Source organism: Girardinichthys multiradiatus, chromosome 10 (assembly GCF_021462225.1).
Source record: "Girardinichthys multiradiatus isolate DD_20200921_A chromosome 10, DD_fGirMul_XY1, whole genome shotgun sequence".
Lineage (NCBI taxonomy): Eukaryota > Metazoa > Chordata > Actinopteri > Cyprinodontiformes > Goodeidae > Girardinichthys > Girardinichthys multiradiatus.
The window spans coordinates 12,131,732-12,151,823 of record NC_061803.1 but is presented as its reverse complement, the minus strand read 5'-3'; the positions used below and the strand labels follow the sequence as shown (position 1 = coordinate 12,151,823).

Genomic DNA, 20,092 nt, shown 5'->3' with positions numbered 1-20,092 from the left:
ACAAAAAGACTAATGGCAGCGGTGGGATTCGAACCCACGCCCCCGAAGAGACTGGAGCCTTAATCCAGCGCCTTAGACCGCTCGGCCACGCTACCCTGTGCGACCGTACTTCAAAGAGCGAATGAAACTATTGAAAAGGATGGATGTTGTCTAGGTTTTGTCTTTTTCTATCTAGGACTATTGTACTGTATGAATAAGTCAGGTGTGGCATAGAAGTAACTGAAGCTGGTGCAGGAAATTTACAAGAGTAGCAAGACAGCGGTGAGGTGTGTGGTAGCAGCAACAGATGGGTTTTAAAGGTGGGGCGTTGAATTATATTTAGGTACAGCTCCACGCACAGATAACAGATACTGCAGCGAGAGACTGGGTCTGAGTGAAACGGAGTTAAACAAATCTTCAGAGCTCACTGTTATAGAACTGCAGTAAAGAATAACATGTTAGTGTCAATACAAAAACATAATGTCACTATTGCATCTGTTTCTTTCCCACCACAGGCATAAAGCTGTAGCAGAGCTCCTTCAGCGACAAACACCATAACTGTGCATTTTTTATTCATACATTATACAGTCTATATGATTTTCATATTTATCATTGCTATCTTTATATGTATCCGAGTGCTTCAATTTGCATTTTGCTGCTGATACTCCCACACTTCCCCAATAGAGGACAATAAAGGACATTCTTTTCTATTCTTAAGCTCCATAACGACAAATAGACCCTATCTACAATGAGCTGTTTGGGAATGACATAAAAAAAAAAGCCATTACTGTACTGCCATCTCATATAAACATGTAAGGTTTGCTAAACTCTACTGGGCATTTAACTGGACTTTGCTTTGTGACCAGGATAACCCTTTCAGCAAAAAAACATTCCTGGTAGAATGTTATCCACATACTCTATGGGGTTCCAAATGAACCAAAAATGTTAACGTTCATACATGCACATATATATGACATTTAAATTACTGAAACGTATTGCCTTGATGTCCTATTCTGATTTGCGGTTTGTCAGGCGAAAAGGTGATAGAGTTGGTAGAACTGTTGCCTGGCAGCAAAAAGGTTCAGGGTTTGAATCCCTTTCTGCATAGAGTTTGCATATTCTCCATGTGCATGCATTAGTTCCCAAAGCATGACTGTTAGGTTAAGTGTTTACTTTAAATAAGTGTGTGCATGCATGGTTGTCTTGTGCCCCTCTGTGTTGCCCTGTGAAAGACTGGCGACCTGTCAAGGGTGTACCCTGGCTTTTGCCTAATAATCGCTAGAGATAGGCTTTCTTTGGAAAAAATAATCCACAACATATGGTCAAATTGGTGTTTTAGTAAAATAAAAAATGCTTAATATGAGATTTTTTTTTTTTATCCCATTGACCAAATGTACTCACAATACGGGTTCATTTTTTCATATTTTCTCAATGGGCGATTACCTAGTTGAAATAAAAGATGAGCACTTTTTACACATTTTTACAAATAAATGTGGGAGGCACTATGACAAAGCCAAGTGATGTCTTTATTTTGGAAAGGTAAGAATCTGAGAGAATTTTAAAACTCGATACAACTCAGTCGGACTGGGCAAGAAAAAAAAAACAAATAAATCAAGACTAATAAAAAGCGACTTTATTTTATACCGTCATACTCTTCCAACATTAGTTTAATAACATTAGAAGGGGAAAATAAGTAAACATTTTTCTTTGTTCTGATTCTCTAGACCGTTTTTTTAATTTACACAACCATATTGACTTAAATAAAATTTAATGAGTGCAGGAAATTAAAGGGAATAGTAGGACAGGATGATTAGCCTCAGAAAAACGAGATGGGAACAGGCAGAGAAAAGTCTGATGGCTTAGCACACACACACACGCAAACCGCTAACAGTAAAAAGTCTGTTGTACAAATATGTAAACGATAATCATTCAGGGTAAAATGCTGAATGTGCAAAAATCCACGTGACTCATAAACTGCCACAGGCTTCAAGGGGATCGATAATGTCTCCATGATTACTCCTCGACCAGTGCCCAGGCCTCTTCAGCTTTCATGTAGTACTGGTTGGCCAGGCGACCTTTTATAGCTGCTATGGCTGCCTCCGCGGCTTCTGTAAACAGATCCCCTGCGCCGAGAGATGAGATGTTACAGTCTGGCACAACAAACATGATCATATATTCATCTAATGCTTATTGTGTGTGTTTCCTTTGAGCTACAGAGTATTTTTTTGTGAAAAACTGGTAAAAATGTATTATTTATGATGACTGTTGAGGTCTGTTTACTTGGGAACATTGACGTCAGCTTCTACCAGCTGTTGGTGTTTCATTTTCAAAATATCCCATTTACATTATGAATAAATAGTTTGACTTGATGCTAAATCTCAGAAATTACTGAGAAAGTGCAAGGTTCTCTTTGTATAATACAAAAATTAGTTTAATGTATGAGAAATTCAAGTGTGAGATTAAAAAGTCGAGAGATCTGCAAAACATTTGTCACAGTTTTAATGAGCACTAAAAGGCCAAGACAGAACGGAACCTGCTTTCTGTGGATCTGCGGTGAGGTTGAAGCTTCCCTCTTGGTACATCTCCGCCTCTCTGGCCAGCAGCAAGTACCTAGGCTCGTCCTGCGTGCCATCGAACTCCCCGCCCTCATCATAGTCCATCATGTTCAGAGCACTGTCATACCAGTGGATCGCTTCAGCCCAGTCCTGCTTTCTGTGAATGCGAAGCACAAAACGTTCGAGGAACCTCCTGAGAGTAAACTTTATGCAAAGAAAAGCATAATTATATAAATCCACTAGGGGGCAGTAATACACAATTTTTAGAACATGACTTTGTTCTAAAAATTGTAGTTAAATAGTTTTTTTCTGCTTTAACAGACCCTTCACTGACCTGTCAGCAGACAGACAGACTCCAGTATCGAAGGCTCTGGCCACTATGATCATAGAAGATCTGTCTCCAGCCTCAGCAGCCTGAAGCAGATACTTAAATCCCTTCATCCTGTTTCCTGCGTTATCCTGCCAACAACAAACGCAAGTCAGAGTGTGAACAGACCTAAACCAAGTCAAATCAGCTGACTAGTAAAATAAGCAGTAAAATTAGATGGCGTGTCTTTTACCTCCACCTCCATGTCTGGGAGAATGTGATGAGGCAGCTGCAGATAACATTTTCCTAAGGCTACTATGGCCTCTAGCTCTCCACACAGGGCTGCTCTCTCCAGGTGGAACATGGCTGCGTCCTGATCCCACTGCTCGTCCTTCTCACAAAACCGACCTGCTTCATGGTAGCGGACCATGGCCAGGTGGACCTGGGCAGGAGAATCAAACAATGAAAGAAAGCACTCAATGATGGTAAGATTAGGTTTAGAAACTTGCGTAGAAAAAAACACACCAGTTCCACTAACAATATCTAAGAGTGTCCCACAGGGATCTATTTTGGACCCCATTTAATTTGTATTCTTTTAATAGAGTTGAAACTGACTAACTTTGATCTAAGCCATTTCTTTGTACATCTGGCTGAATGATGAGAAAACACAGATGGAGCCAAACGAAATGCCCCTAAATAATAAAATGTTCATTTGTGTCACGTACAAATCCAGTCATGTTACTTTCTGGCTGGCTTGCTATGACGACCCCTTACACTTTAAGATGGAACTCAATTATAATAGAAAACGACAGAAACCATGTAGAGTCGAGTTGAGTAGAATAGAGTAGTTACTAATGGAAAAGAGCCATACAACGTTTTCTTCCAGGATTCATTCCCCTGTATTCAGCTTCATTGAACTTCCTACAACTGTGACCAGCTTCCCTGTCCCTGCTGAGGAACGCAACCCCACAGCAAGATGCTGTATTTTAAAACTTAGCTATTATTTTAAAAACGTGATTTGGCTGCTGTGTTCCTTGGTCATCATACTGTTCATTTAATAAGGTTCCTTAAAAAACCTCTCTGGCCTTCACAGAACAGCTAGTTTTATTTGGATCCATGTGCTCATTAATTGACTTTTGAAGGCAACTGATTGTACTGGATTTTATTTAGGGGTATCTGAATAAAGTGGGTTCAATTCAAATGCATTGTATATTTGTGTTCATTGTTTGATTCCGTAACAAATCTCCCAGTTTTGTGGTGTATTTTGTTCATTTTAGTCCAATCTTTATTTATATCGGCTGACAAATTCTAATGTTTGCGGTCTTACCTTTCCCAGGATTGACTGACCGATCTTCTTCTGCAGCAGAGAGTTCAGACGGTCCACCTCAGTGGCCACGCAAGAAGGTCGGTGGACGTGGGCACGAGAAGAGTGGAAGAAGCTCCACTTGTCGTCTGTCAGCTTGAGGAGAAACGGCCGACAAAGATAAAAGAGAAAATACATAGGCAGAAAACTAATCATGACCAACTCTAATGGTGACCAGAAAATGACAAACAGCAGGTTTGAGCTCAGAGCTGAAGAAGCTGGAAAACACACAGAAAGCGATTATGGTGACAAGTATTAAGCTAGATGGTGAAGTAGGTCAACTGGAGGTAGATGGTGTTTCGTTTCCACAAAGCATTTCTGTGGATTATCATTTTTGTTTACTCTGCTAATTATAAAATCTCCAAGCGTGCACATTGAAACAGCTTGTTGCATCTTTTTGCTCGACAAAATATCTGCCAAAATGAAGCTTTGGAAACAGAAAAAGAGCTTCAGAGGAAACAGCTGCCTTACAAAGCCTACATGCAGATAATCACCCCTTCGTTGCCGGGACTTTGTGAGTTTAAGTTTGTTGAGACTCTCGGAGGAGCTACCATCTTCCTCTAATCACGGGAAGGACACAAAGGAGAGGAGTAGGAGCCATGTTAATGGAAAGGGGAGGAATGGTTCTTGTGTAAAAACAAGGAAATATTTAAAACATGATAATGAGGGAAGACATTAGGAGAGGGATTATTCGATCATAGCGAGAGTGACGATAATCCAGGGGGGATGGCATTCACACACATTTATCTTAGTTTGTTTACCCGTCTGATGCTGTCGTCATCCGACTCGGAATAAGGTCTGTGGTAGCGGTGATGGGCCTAAATGATGATACACAACGGTAACTTAATTTATTAGTTATCTGGAGGAGCTCTAAAGAGAATGGATACTCTACAAATTTAAATATCAACTACCTCTTAGGTGGTTAAATATCTAATTACTAAAATATCTAATTATTAATCAAAGTTTAAAGTTTCCCCTTGTCAATTTCATTTGGACCTCAGAAACTAATCGTATTGATATTAAACTGAAGAAAGGTTAAGCTTTACCCCGTCTACGTGATCATTTGGATCCCCTTCACTCCTCCTCTCGCTGGGGTAGCCGCTGTCTCCGCCGCTCTCCGAGTCCTGCAGAGGGAAGACAAAATGTTGACTTGTGGGAAAAATGTGAAAAAGTGACGAATTAAGGACCAAAGGGAGACTTAGAATGTGGTCTTCCTTTTTATTTACAGCTTTAGCAATATGTGTGACTGTTAATAAACACACTACCTAGAATTGAAAATGAGAAATAGACTTTTTTTCCACTTTCTTCTACTTGTGCCTTTTTAAGCCCTCATTTGACCCTGGCCAGTTTGATCAATTAAGTGTACTATACAAGCAGAAGTATGTGAAGCTTTATAAGATAATGCTCAAGCTTCAGGGACCTCATCAGACTCAATCTCACTACTTGCAGACAGGTATGAGATTCTCATGGTATGACACCTAAGAGCAAGATTAAGCATTTTTCCCAATGATATAGCCTTACTGGCTCCCTTTCACTCCTGATTGGCTGAGATACGGGTCCTTCACAAGACTCGAGTCCCAAACCTCACATCCAAGTCGAGTCTCAAGTCTTTAAACTAGAGTCTAAAGACTTTGATAGAAAACAGCTACGGGGAGACCAGAACAGCTGTCATTCATCTGCAATTTACCCTAAAACAATCAGAACCCAAAGATCCATGTGATCAACAGTAAAGGTAACCCCTCTGTTTTAGTAAATGATCTCCAAAGTTTCATGAAACCCCATAAGTAATGCTTCTATGCACTGACCACATTCGCATGGCCTCTTTGCTGCTATCTGTCCTTTTTTTTCTTTGGACAGAAAAAGCAAAGAGAAACCAAACTCAGAATAAAAAGAACTAAACACCTTTTAGAGCCATAAACAGACCAGCTGGTACAAATAATGGATTGTTGTTTCAGACGGCCCTGTTTTTACGAGCAGCAGCATTCATAAGCTGCGCCTCTGAGCACACGCGTTGTTGCACCGGCCTCAGCTGCTGTCAGTGTGTTGAGCCTTTCAACAAATCGGCTTTGGACCCAGCAGTGCCTCCTCTTCCAGGGGACCTATGCTGTTTGTTTGCTGGACTGAAAATGTCTGCAGCGTTGCAATGAGCTGAATACCCATAATCCTCAATGTGTCGGAAAAGAGATCCAAAAAGGAAACAGGAAACACCCTCACTAGACGCATTTTCTATCAATTTAACCTACAGAGCCACGATATTATAGAGGGCTAGAAGTGCAACAATACAATATATCAGTAGTTAATTAAATATCTACATGTGGCAATTTAAATAAAATGTTAAAACCAAACATCTAATAATAAAGTAATAATGTTAATAATGTTTTAAATAATTTCAAATGTTTAAATAAAGTATTAAATACGAAAATTAAATGTTTATGCATTTATTTGAAATAGTTAATTTTTTCAGAGGGTGTGGCTGACACTGCTATGGAAAAGGTGATGACCCTGCAGTTGAGCTGTACATATTAACCAATCAGATGTTAGGATCATCGTGACAATTTAAATTATTTTACAATATAATCTAGCACAGCAATAATGAACTAAATATAATAATTAAATAATGAACAAATACCCTATGGTTTTAACTCATTGAAATTATTTACATTTTGACATTTAAACATTTAATCGTAAGTAAAAAAAAATATTGACACATTTAAAAAATAGTGATTAGATACTAACTTGTGTTTATTTGTTTAATGTATTTATTAACATTTCATTTAAGATGTTGCATATATAGTTGCTTATTTTTTTGTCCTCAATACAAAATGGGTAACAAACAGCATTTTGGATAAACTATAATGTTAATTAAAGTAAATAAAAAAAAAACAATTTAATTAATTAATTAAATGAATAGACTAATTCTAGATCAATATCTCTACGGTTTTTTTGTAGGCACACAAACTGACTAAAATATGATTCTGGTATTTTGAAAACACTGTAAAGAAATAATGAATACACATGGATCATAAAGATGCCTTCTGAATATGTACACACCGCAACCGAACAGAAGGTTTGTTTTTGAGGCGCCTCAAGTCATTTTCCAACACTCTTCTCCCCATATTTGGTCCAAATTCCCAGTTATTTATAGCTCCGGTTAAATTTTGTGTTTAATCAAAATGCTGTGCTGATTGTATGAAAATGTTATCAATGCCAAAAATGTACAAAAAAACATAAAATCAGGACACGTAGAAGTGCCTCTTGCAGAGACTTAATTTGACATTTTGCGCTCTAACTTAGTCTAATGCATTTAAGGTTAACTTAGGATTTCTATTTTTAATGGGATTTATTGAGATCTTCTTTGTATTGTTCATTTTTGGGAGGTTGCAGCTCATGTTTCTTTGCCGTTTCTGTTTCCATTGACTTAGTCATTGCTCACCTTGTAATCAGCTGTGTTGTTATTGTTCAGCCTGTCGTGTTCATACATTCCAGAAAGAGACAAGCCTGGAAAATGCAGCAAAATGGCAAAACGGGTCACAACTGGACTACTCTTAATGAATACTTTTGCAGGAAAAACAGGTCTAAGACTTTACCTGAAAATGATTTAACCATGGATCCAGGTGGCACAATGGGAGAGAAGGGGAGGCTGAGAGGCGAGCAGGGGATTGACTCCACGTCGCTCGCGCTCTCGTCTGCCGACGAGGGCTCGGACAGGCGGGATAGCAATGGAGGGACCCGGCTAGCGGACCAGGTACGCACGCGAGGCGAGCCACAGACCTCCTCGCAGCCCCTCAACACCGTCTTCGCTGACTTCTGGAAATAAGCATGAAAAAATGTATAGATAAAAGAACGAACAGAACACAGTCTAGTGAAAGCAGAATATTGTGTTTTTCTTGTTCTAATATGACAACAGTAATCAACAGGCCCTGTAGCCTTTTCAGCGTTTTAACCAAATTTCAATGTTCATTGATAGTAATACAGTAAAACGATTTCTATACATTTCCTCAGATTTCCTGACCCCAGTTTTAAGTGTTCAGTCAGTTTTTCAGGTAACCCTGAATTTACTGCAGATATTTTTACTGAGGCCAGAATTTTAATATGGAACCTTTTAAAGTCACAGACAGGGAGGAAGAGGATGGACACATGGTTGGACGGACGGATAGATGGATTCAACGTTTTGCTCTGGGGAAAGGGAAGGTTCCAGACCTGGAAAACAACTAAATCAACTTCCAGACTTTTCCAGCCTGTGTAGGATCCCTCTGGTAATCTGTGGTTAATCTAACCTGCTGCTGCTTTCAGGAATCTTTCAGAGCATGAAAATGGTAAAACTACCAAAAGCTTGTTGGTGCAGTCCAGCTGGCACGTCTCTGGCTCGGAAAGATCGAAAGGTGTCAGGCCCATGCTCTTGCAGATCTTGTTGCACAGGTGCGAGTGAAAGAACAGAGCCATGCCTCGAACACCTGGAAAGCCAATTTTATTAGACTGAGGAATTTCTGTTGCCAGTAAGGACTAGCTAAAGCTGCTTGTTAAGGAGAAGAAACGTACCCAGATTTCCATCTCCAAAATCTGTCCCCTTCTCTGTGTGGATCTGAGGGTCTGTGTAGAGGTCCCCAACTCCCTGGATGTCCACCACAATCAGCTGGTGGCCCGAGCGCTCAAAGGTGAAGTGACTGAAGGCCTGATGGATGAAAGAGCGAGATTATACAGGACTGTCAGTCTGGCATGTGTTCTCAATGAGATGCAACATCCCTCACCTGTGGAGTCAGTCGGATGTTGTCGTCCCTCACGAAGCCAGAGTTAGAGTTGTACTTGATGTACTTCCCCTCGATGTAATGCTCCAGATGGAAAAGTGGTTTTCCAGGCCTGTTTGTCATCTCCATCACACACATCTGCATGATGTCCACCTAAGGATTGCATTGTATTTCTCTTTGAGGCTGTGGCTCATTAATTCTACTCTTATAATAAATAATTTACAAAGTTACTTTCCTTCTGTATAAAAAGTGGACACTGAAGGCTTTTCTTCTACCTGTTTGGGAGGTCTGTGCCGGTTGTACTCCTCCCCCCAGAGTTTGGCCTCCATCTGCAGTCGGACGTCCTCAAAGTAGACCTCCCTGTCCACGGTCTCCATGTAGCGCTTGGCCACGTAGTTGGATGCAGACTTCCAGTTGCTGCTGTGTAAGAAGTTGGACAACTTCTTGCTGGAGGGAAACAAGATAGAACAGGATATTTATCTTAAGTATAGAACTTTATATCAGTCCACATACAAATAAAGAAACTTCCGAGAAAATTTAAGTTTTCAGATGTGGCCAATTCAGAAAAGGAAACACTGCTTCAAACCCATACATTTACAGTACGCTGCAAGAAAAACATGCCACATATGGTGGTTGGTCTGTAAGAACCAACATGTTTGAGCTAGGTTAAGTTTTTATGGTACATTTTTGCTTTCAGATATTTCATGACCTTAATTTGACTAAATTAGATTTCCCACATTACTGAGGATTAAGGGGTAGAAATAAGTCTAATATCAGTTTTTTATGTATTAGGGATCTAAGCCTGCACAAGCAAGGAGACACAAGAAACAAACTGTAAAACACATGTCAAAAACCTTATAGGTACAGAATCCTTGGATGATTCTGATTACGATAAGCTAGACCACGCTCTGTTAAATACCAAGTGAATCTCTGATTCGGTTTGCATATAGTACTGTATTGCATACTGTTGGTTGGTGACCTTTAACAATTATTTACCTAAAAAGCCTTTTAATTGAAGGCATGGAAAATGGTTTTTAACAGACCTAAACAATGTGATTTTAGAATATTTTCTTATTCTCTAGTACATTTTTGCAAATGTACTATGACGTTTACTTAGAGTGCATGTTGAACACTAGGGGGTGCTGAAAGCAAGAATCTATTGGCCATCATAAATGGATTTTAACAACAATGCCAAACTTTCTGGCAATAGAAAACTTTAAGACCCTTTCAAAGACTCATCAAGCTGATCTGGATAAAACAGACAGGAAGGTGTGCCAGACTTGCTAAGGAGGGACTGAACCCCTTTTATAAGATCTTTTAGCTCTATTTTAATATTGTTATCCAGAAAGTAAACATGGCACGACTTTTAAATTACTCAAACAATAAACATCTGGGGAATCAATTTCATGGGAATATAACCAGAAATAAACTCTATGTTCTATCTTAAGTGTTGTGAACTAAAAATACAGCATCCAATAGCTGCAGTCCCACGAATTGAAGCAGGAAGGGTAAAGAATATGGGTCAGAGATCTATTCCTGTTTTGTTTATATTAAGTCAACATTCCTACAAGAGGGAAAAGGGAAACAGTAACCTAATGAGGAGATGAATGTGGAGAATTAGTTCAACTTACGTTCTGAAGCACTCCCTCATGGCTCCTTTCCCAAAGGGCTGTAAAAAACCAGACGGAGGACAAATAAATGTGCAGTATGATATTTGTTTTAATATATATGACAACAAACCCCCACCCACCCACTAATTAAGGAGAACAACACGAGAGGATGGTAAACATACATCCCATATGGATTTTGATCCATTATGAACAAAAATGCATCCTACAGCTCTGCTGTGATACAGAGCCGAAGGAGAGCAGATGACCAACACCAAGCCGGATTTCATTGAACGGAAACATAATAGAAGGGTGGAAGGAGAAGGAGTAAAAATAGAAAAGAAAAGAGAAAAAGTCCCTTTCTGTTGAGTCTGAGTTAAATATGGGAGGTTTATCTAACAGATATTATATTATACTGCAGCAGGTGCATCCTCAAGGTGAAGATTTGAACAATATATCAGGAAACTCCCCCAAATGTAAGAGAGAAGCAATACCTGTGCCGCCATCTTGATGTAGATCTGGTCTTGAGCCCATTCTCCTGTGATGGCACTATACCTGTGAAGAAAAAATAAACATGTCATAAAACAAATCTTTCCAAATATATCTATAGCTTTTATGATCCTACTAATGTACAGAGAAGTAAAGTCTCCCTGAAACACACAGAACCAACAGGCTCCTTAGGTGGTGTTCGGTTTGCAAATGACAGGAAGTAAAAAAAGAGAACTATCATTTGCTTTTATGGTAGTGTTGCAAACCCTGTTTACACATTAGCTAGAAAACAAATGTTGAAGGTATAAATAACAACGGGACGGCCTCTACATTTAAAAATGTCAACCTGCACAGGTTCTGCTGTGGAACTTTACGATATAACTCCATCCCCATATAAATCAATCTCCGACCAGCTTCCCTGTCCCTGCTGAAGAAAAGCATCCCCTCAGTATGATGCTGCCACCACCATGCCATTCTATTTACCAGGTACTGCAAAAGCATCCCTGTTATGATTGCTTCTGCACCACAAGGCTTCGTCTGTGATTGTGTTATTTATCAATACTGAAACACTCTAAATTGCCCTCAGGTGTATGAATGAGTGTGTGCATGGTTGTTTGTGTGTTGCCCTGCGATGGACTGGCGACCTGTCCAGGGTGTACCCCGCCTCTCGCCCATAGACTGCTGGAGTTAGGCACCAGCTCCCCCGCGACCCACTATGGAATAAGCGGTAGAAAATGACTGACTGACTGACTGAAACACTTGTTTCACTTGCCTCTAAAAGAAAGCATTTGATACTTTTCTTTGTCATATTACGGAGTGAACCAAGCACCTGTAGGATCACTGTAGCTCTATGATGGGGGGTTTCCTTTCCAGCAGACTGGCTGGGCAATAAAACCTGACCCTGCTCTGCAGTGAGAAAAGAATATCTGTTCTGTTTAACCACCTGTTTCTTAATATCACTCATCCAAGCTTGTCACACCACTGACCTACTTTCCTTTCTCAAGCTCACTGCTTCCACTCTTCCACACTCGTACTAAGAGGACTCACGTTCATTGATGTTTGCCAAATGTAGGACTTTGTCCTTAGCTCATTATCTATTCTTATCATGGAGCTACATGATTCATCTGCTCTCCTGGTTAGATAAAACATGAACAGAATGAAACAATGAAGTTCTGTGTGCTCTTTTACTCCAAAGAAAGGTCATCCTGACTGCTTTCATATTGAGTGATGTTGTTTAACTGGGAGTACAGAGAGGTAACACAGCCCACATGGGGATAGAAATACCCATTGAAATCTGTATACTTCTTTAAATTGGCAGAGAGTGTGCGGTGATGTAATTAAGCCCTGCAGAATGGACAGACATCAGAGAGTTGGTGCACAGAAGTTACTCTCACTTGCATGAAGAAAACAACCTTACAATATCTTCAAAGCTCTTTGTGCTGATATTTCAGGCTTGGGAACACAGCGTGCCATTACAGCTGGGCAGCAGGGTGTAGTGAGGGGTTGAGGTTACAGGCGGGTAAAATTAGCACACAGAAAGAGTGCAGCTCAGCAAATCCCAGCCTCGGACAATCCCTCCACCCTCTTTAAATCCTTATACATCAGGGCCTCATTTTCAGCATGCCTTTTGCACACACCCACTTCCTTGTTTGTGTGATATTGACAGCCTTGCTTAAGGAGATTGTGGAGGGTGTGTGTTTGTTTATATTAGCTGCCAAGCTGGCCTTTAATACCTGGATGCACACTTGGTATCCCACCCATATGTGAGATGATAATTAAAAAAGAAACAACTTGAGGGGCCAAAGGGCATTGCTTCACGTTTGCCTCGAACGCCGCGGCGAACAGCAGAGGCTAAAATGCCGACATTTGATCCAGTGACGTGAAACGCAGCCAACAGGCTAATCTGATCGCATTGACTGCACTGGATTTTGTAAACAAGCTGCTAAAAGACAACACAAGTCATTAAATCTACAGGGGTTGGACAATGAAACTGAAACACCTGGTTTTATACCACAATAATTTATTAGTATGGTGTAGGGCCTCCTTTTGCGGCCAATACAGCGTCAATTCGTCTTGGGAATGACATACAAGTCCTGCACAGTGGTCAGAGGGATTATAAGCCATTCTTCTTGCAGGATAGTGGCCAGGTCACTACATGATACTGATGGAGGAAAACGTTTCCTGACTCGCTCCTCCAAAACACCCCAAAGTGGCTCAATAATATTTAGATCTGGTGACTGTGCAGGCCATGGGAGATGTTCAACTTCACTTTCATGTTCATGAAACCAATCTTTCACCAGTCTTGCTGTGTGTATTGGTGCATTGTCATCCTGATCCACGGCACCGCCTTCAGGATACAATGTTTGAACCATTGGATGCACATGGTCCTCAAGAATGGTTCGGTAGTCCTTGGCAGTGACGCGCCCATCTAGCACAAGTACTGGGCCAAGGGAATGCCATGATATGGCAGCCCAAACCATCACTGATCCACCCCCATGCTTCACTCTGGGCATGCAACAGTCTGGGTGGTACGCTTCTTTGGGGCTTCTCCACACCGTAACTCTCCCGGATGTGGGGAAAACAGTGAATGTGGACTCATCAGAGAACAATACATGTTTCACATTGTCCACAGCCCAAGATTTGCGCTCCTTGCACCATTGAAACCGACGTTTGGCATTGGCATGATTGACCAAAGGTTTGGCTATAGCAGCCCGGTCGTGTATATTGACCCTGTGGAGCTCCTGACGGACAGTTCTGGTGGAAACAGGAGAGTTGAGGTGCACATTTAATTCTGCCGTGATTTGTGCAGCCGTGGTTTTATGTTTTTTGGATACAATCCAGGTTAGCACCCGAACATCCCTTTCAGACAGCTTCCTCTTGCGTCCACAGTTAATCCTGTTGGATGTGGTTTGTCCTTCTTGGTGGTATGCTGACATTACCCTGGATACCGTGGCTCTTGATACATCACAAAGACTTGCTGTCTTGGTCACAGATGCGCCAGCAAGACGTGCACCAACAATTTATCCTCTTTTGAACTCTGGTATGTCACCCATAATGTTGTGTGCATTTCAATATTTTGAGCAAAACTGTGCTCTTACCCTCCTAATTGAACCTTCACACTCTGCTCTTACTGGTGCAATGTGCAATCAATGAAGACTGGCTACCAGGCTGGTCCAATTTAGCCATGAAACCTCCCACACTAAAATGACAGGTGTTTCAGTTTCATTGTCCAACCCCTGTACATTTCTAGGTAATCAGATGTTTTCACGTAAAACACAATATTACAAGAAGGCAATACTGTTTAGAGGTGCTGGAAAATATAAAAGTTATGCACTTAACTGAATGTGGTTTTGAACATTACAAGCGTTTGGTACATTAGAAGGGCTTGAAATGCATTAGTGATCATACTGTATCACCCATGCCAAAGTAATTAGCCACCCTAAGGAATAAAAGCAGTTATGTGACTGATTAAAAAATCCATTCACTTGCTCCACATTTTCCCATGTCACAACCACGAACTCAATGTGTTTTATTGGAATTTGAATTGGCCAACATGAAGGAGTGCATAATTGTGAAGAAAATGTAAAACTCTGTATAAATTGCAGCACGCATTTGTATTTTGCCCCACTGAGTCAATACTTTGTAGAACCACCTTTTGTTACAATCAAGGCTTCAAGTTTTTTGGGGTATATCTCCAACAAGCATTGCACATCTGGTGAATTAAGTTGTTTGTTTTGCCAAAAAACAGTTCAAGCATCCCCACAGCATGATGCAGCCACCACCATGTTCCACAGCAGCTATAGTGCATACAGTGTTGGTTTTCGACCACTCATGGCATTTTGCATGTTGGCTGATCTGAGCAGAGCAACTTATTCCACATTTTACTGTATCTCCTACATAATTATACTGTAAATTACACACATTTGGACTCTACTTTACTAATTAGGTTTATGAGATTCAAGAAGACAATTGGTTGTGCTGGATTTTATTTAGGTGCATTAAGATAAAGGGGGCTGTGTACAAATACAACCCACACTTTTCAGATTATTATCAGTAAAAACATAAATGTTTCAGCAAAAAAGCAACACAAATGGTGGAAAGGTCTGAATAGACGGTGTGTCGTTCATACCTGTATCGAATGCAGGGTTCAGTCTCAATCTCTTCCAGGTGAAACTGCGCCCAGGGGTCGGGCATGGCTCGGGCTTTCTCGATCGCATTTATCCATGCCGACTGTCACAGAAACAGGAGAGTGTCATCATATTTAATCTCTTAATGTTAATCCAGAAAGACAAAAGGCCTGTTTTGCAGACAGGAAAACAGGCTCTTTATCTTTCTGAACATTAAAAACAAAGGAATGAATAAATTCCTCATAAAACTGCCCGATTTGCACAATAAAGCTCATTCTTGGCATACTTTTGTCTTTTCTCCAATACACAGCTTCTGGTTTAAACTTTTGCACTTCTTTCCCTTGAAATACAGCCACTTCTCAGTTCTTGGCCCACCTTGGTAAATATGTGCACAACAGCCTTATAATAAATCCCTATTAAAGAGAATTGATGAGCCCATGATGCCAAGCTTTGCTGAAGTTCTCTATTATCGAGCATTGGAGATTTAGTTTGTTGACACGAGACCTTATCCAGCGTTTTCTGATACAGTAGCTGTATTTTTTATATATTGTTTTATTATGTCATGTTCTTATGTGTTATAAGTAATAACTATACAAAGCATCATAATAATTTAAAGGTGAACGTTTAAGCACATCACACTGTAAATGAAAAAGAAAATGGGACAATTTATAGCTGTCCCTAAATTAGTTTAAGAACCACAGCGTTGCATAACCCTCCACTGTTGGAAAAAAACATCTACTGTCTTCACAGGACCCATAAATTAAGTTTTGTGAGTTATTTAAATCTGTCGGTAAGTAGGGATAGTTCGGACCCATCCTGCACGTCTCCCTCGTGCTCCACTACTCACTGTACAGCAGACGGGTTTGATTTCAGAGTGGCAGATTTACACAAAGAGAAACATGTTGGGGTCATGTGTTCAACTGCGGGAGCGTCATCTTACCAAGACCACGTCAGATGCAGTGTCAAAAACGCTGCAGCTTGGGGAGTGGGGGTGGAACATGAGAATGAGAGTATAAACCCTGGGTTGCTATGTGCCAAGCAAAAGTATTCAAATGTCTCAAACTTTTACATTTTGCCACATTGCAACTAAAAACCTTAACATATTTAATTGTGGGCTATATGTGATAGACGAAAAAACAAAAGTAGGGCATATTTTTAAGGGTGGTAAAAATACATAGTGTTCCCTTTTTTGTTTTTGTACCAAAAAATCTGAAAAGCATGGCATGCAAATGTATTTTGCCCCATTTACTCTGAAAACCCTCAATAAGATCTTACAAAGACACGGCCCTCAACCTAAACTGACAGATCAAGCAAGGAGAGCATTAATTTAAGAAGCAGTCAATGGGCTTGTGGTGACTCTGGTAGTGACCACAAGCCTTGGATCTTTGCAGACAAAGATCCAAGGCTCAGGTGGGAGAATCTGTTGACGGGGTAACTATTACTTAAGGATTAAAGGAGAATCGACTGAGATAAATAACAAGAAATACTGGAAGGAAACCTGCTGGAGGCTGAAAAAGAAATACTTGAGACTGGCCAAAATATAATGGTTTAGTTTAAAGTGTTTTAGAATGACCTAGTCAAAGTCCAGACCAAACCCAATTGAGAATCTGTTTTAGGACTTGAACATTTCTGTATTCAGACACCCTCCTTCCAATCTGACTGAGCTTGACCTATTTTGCAAAGAATAGGCTTTAAAAACATTTCTCAAGATGTGCAAAGCTGGTGGAGAAATCTGACCCAAAACCCGCCGAGGTTCTGGGCGGGAGTTGAGTATAAAAGCATGCCACTCTTTTACTCTTTTTATGTGCAAAGAATTTTAAAAACTATGTACCCTTTTCCTTTCACTTCAAAACACACACTACTTTGTGTTTGTCTATCACATAAACACCCAGTACAATAGACTGAAGATTGATGTTGTAACACGACAAAATGTGAAATAAATTCAGGGGGTATAAAAACTTTTCCGAGGCATTTTCTTCTTGTTTACACTATTCATTACACATTTTTAACATCGCTGCCTCTCAAAGGAAAAAACAGAATGAAAACTACAGGAATTGCATACTAAAAAAAAGGACGATGTGATGCAGGATTTGACATGAAGCAAGCATCAGGGTGAGTTAGAGAAGGTGAAAACTAAGGAGGAAACACCAAGAAGACAAAGGACTGTAAATTACAGAGTAAGGAGGGGAGAACGGAGGCATGAATGGTTGCTGGCAGAGACAGAGAGAGAGAAGTAAAGGGTAATTTGAAACTCCGAAACATACCCGTGCGCTCTCAGAAATTACAGTGTACGATCGATGCTCTGCCCCTGTTTCATGCTATTTAGAAAAGGTAAAGGTAAAGAAAACGGATGGATCCCATTAATTACCTTTAAAAAAGCATTATTGCAAACATCATTAAACAGCAAGAACATAAAAAACAAACAAAAGGTCATTCATCCTAACAACAGCTGACTGGTGGAGCAGTCTCCCTGATAAGCAACACTGAATGAAGCCTTTATGTGTGCAGCCTTGCTGCTGATCTGGAGTGAGCCAGACTGAGGCGTGTTTACATACTCATATGAGCTGAGACCAACACTTCCTGCTCCTCTCAGAGAAAGTACATTTAAAGATGAGTGGCCTGCCTCCACTGCAGTAATCAGATATAGAGTACACACAACAACAAATACCACGCATAGTGGTGTGTGTGTGCAGGCATGCATGAATCATCTGTCCTTATAAGGCCAATCCTAATAAAACAAAATTTGCAGAACTGAGCTGTTATAAGGGTGAATCGTTTATAGGACATGCTAAGAAATTATTTAGCTAATTTCAATATTGGCTGTCACTTCTTTCTGAGCTGCTTACCCTGTATAGGAAGTTGCTCTGCGGAAGCGAGTTTGAAAGCTGCCGTGTGTAAGCCAGGTCTTTCAGGTAGTTGCAGACTTCTTTAGCAGAGTCACCCAGAATGGGCGAGATGAAGTTTTCTTCGTCGTCATCGTCCTCGCTGGCATTGGCATCGCTGAGGGAGGAAGCCCTCTGTTTGACACCGTTTCTCTGAGCAGAGGGCCTCTGGGCGCTGCCCTCCTCCTCCATGCTGAACATCAGGTCGTCATCCATGATGCGTGCTGTTGTTGTTGAGCAGAGGACAGAAGGGAAGGAGAATGAAAAGGGGGTTACTACTTCTGAATATTCACTTTTCTCGTTCTTGTCCTTCATCACCATGTCCACACCACTGTGAGCTTTACCATCTCAACCACTAAAAATCATCACATCAAGTGTGGGCACCGAGGGCAGTGAAAGTCTATCTAACAAGCCAAACATACCATTGGCCTGCAAAATGTTCCTGCACTGCACTTCAAACATAATATCCAAACAAGTACAACATGTAAGCAGTCCTTTGTCATGATATTGCACACACTATGACCCTGATTCAATATAGTTCAAACTTATGGGGATTTTTCACTGATCTGTTGATTGTGATTTTTTGTTGCAACATGTTCTGACATATGAAAGAAAATCAAGGATTTACAAGATTATATCACTTTATTCATCAGAGCCTATATCCTTAACCTTAACCGGATTTTTATTAAGCTCAGAAAAAGTGCATTATGCCACTGTTTCCTGTGTTTTAATAGTGCCAATTCCCTAATTATGATGCATCTAATAGGAAAATACAGGTTATTCAGTATTTGACCCGACAATCCCTGATCAGATCTGGTCAAGAAAAAATGGATCAATTACAATCTGTCAGATTGATTGGTGCATCTCTAACAGGAAGCGATCTTAACACAGAAGCAAAACAACTGTGGATCCTGGAGCATGTTATGAATATGCGAGGCGGTCATTACAGCGGTGGCTGCATATTACAACTGGTTTACTACAATGCATTTCTTAATGATGACATTTACATTAGTGAACGAATGTAATAAGAATGCAGACTCAATAACAATCTATATCTTCCCTAATATCACACATTGCAGACGCCATAAATATGCATTAGCTAAAAACCTTGTTGACACTAATGTGAATTACCAATTCGCTCCCTGCTGTAATATCCATGAAGGAAACAACAAACCTTACAACTGGGTGCACATAGACGTCTTCAATGGCCTAATCTGGACGATAGGGACAGTTTATCCAATCTCCTTCCTTCCTTCCTTCTTTGCCAAAGCTTTCAGTTAGCAAATTGACACAGTGGGTCTCATGCGCAGCGGTTTATAATCTCCTCCTTCTCCCATAACAACGTGAGTTTACAAGTTCTCCGCTGAAACCTGAAGGTCCTAGGACGTGCCTGGCAGCGAGCTGCTGTACTGTACAGTTGCGCTAAGATGACGATCCACCACCACGACGGTGTTCCTCCGCACGTATCACCACGCCAAAATGTTCTTTTCCGTGACCACGCCCCCATGCGTCCCTGCCGCGTTCGCGTGCCGTCGGAAACGTGGACGCTGTCCAAATGTTCACATTTTTCTGAGAACAAACCCAAACTGAAACACGCAACAAGCACGCAAACTATACACATTTAATCATACTCACGTGCATATACTAGACCTGGACTACATAAAAAGAAAATGGTAGGTTTTCGTCGCAAGAACTTTAGGAGGACAAAATGTTCCTGTACAATTGAACAGTCAGTCTCGTGATAAAGAGGGAGTGCAGCCAGTAACTTTCCAACCCCAGCACATGTTCGCTATTTATTATACAGTTTAGCTGCAGCGATGTTTACAATCCTCCCTGACAGACTTGCCTCATTGGGGAAAAAGATTATTTCGGCTACTGTTACATAATGCGTGTTTATATAACAGCATATACTACAAGTAGTGTGTTAGCAGGATGCAAACCCAACTCATTCATAAAGGCAATGCTCAGATAAATTAAATTATTCAAATAACAGCTAGTTGCATCCTACCAGATCATAGTCTTTAAATTTGAACACAGG

General features: G+C 40.6%; 1 protein-coding gene and 1 non-coding gene across 5 annotated transcripts; both read right to left on the bottom strand.

Annotated features, from left to right (window-relative positions):
* Positions 1–13: 13 nt before the first annotated feature.
* On the bottom strand, positions 14–95 carry trnal-aag. Its single transcript has one exon. It is a non-coding gene; the product is annotated as a tRNA-Leu (tRNA).
* A 1,389-nt stretch (positions 96–1,484) lies between these two features.
* Positions 1,485–19,522, bottom strand: eef2k (eukaryotic elongation factor 2 kinase). Of its 4 annotated transcripts, none has more exons than XM_047377634.1 (20): positions 19,229–19,522; positions 18,019–18,278; positions 17,437–17,490; positions 15,175–15,275; positions 11,051–11,111; positions 10,581–10,618; positions 9,225–9,396; positions 8,953–9,102; positions 8,744–8,876; positions 8,531–8,658; positions 7,792–8,011; positions 7,638–7,702; positions 5,251–5,328; positions 4,966–5,022; positions 4,699–4,764; positions 4,169–4,300; positions 3,095–3,283; positions 2,869–2,993; positions 2,513–2,691; positions 1,485–2,102 (listed from the first exon to the last, which is right to left on the bottom strand). In XM_047377634.1, exons 2-20 carry the CDS (start codon positions 18,268–18,270, stop codon positions 1,993–1,995), a joined length of 2,310 nt encoding a protein of 769 aa, XP_047233590.1. In that variant the 5' UTR covers positions 18,271–18,278; positions 19,229–19,522; the 3' UTR covers positions 1,485–1,992. The 4 variants fall into 4 exon arrangements, with proteins under 4 accessions (XP_047233590.1, XP_047233591.1, XP_047233592.1 ...); XM_047377635.1 differs by having other exon boundaries at positions 19,234–19,522; XM_047377636.1 differs by lacking the exon at positions 17,437–17,490.
* Positions 19,523–20,092: the final 570 nt, after the last annotated feature.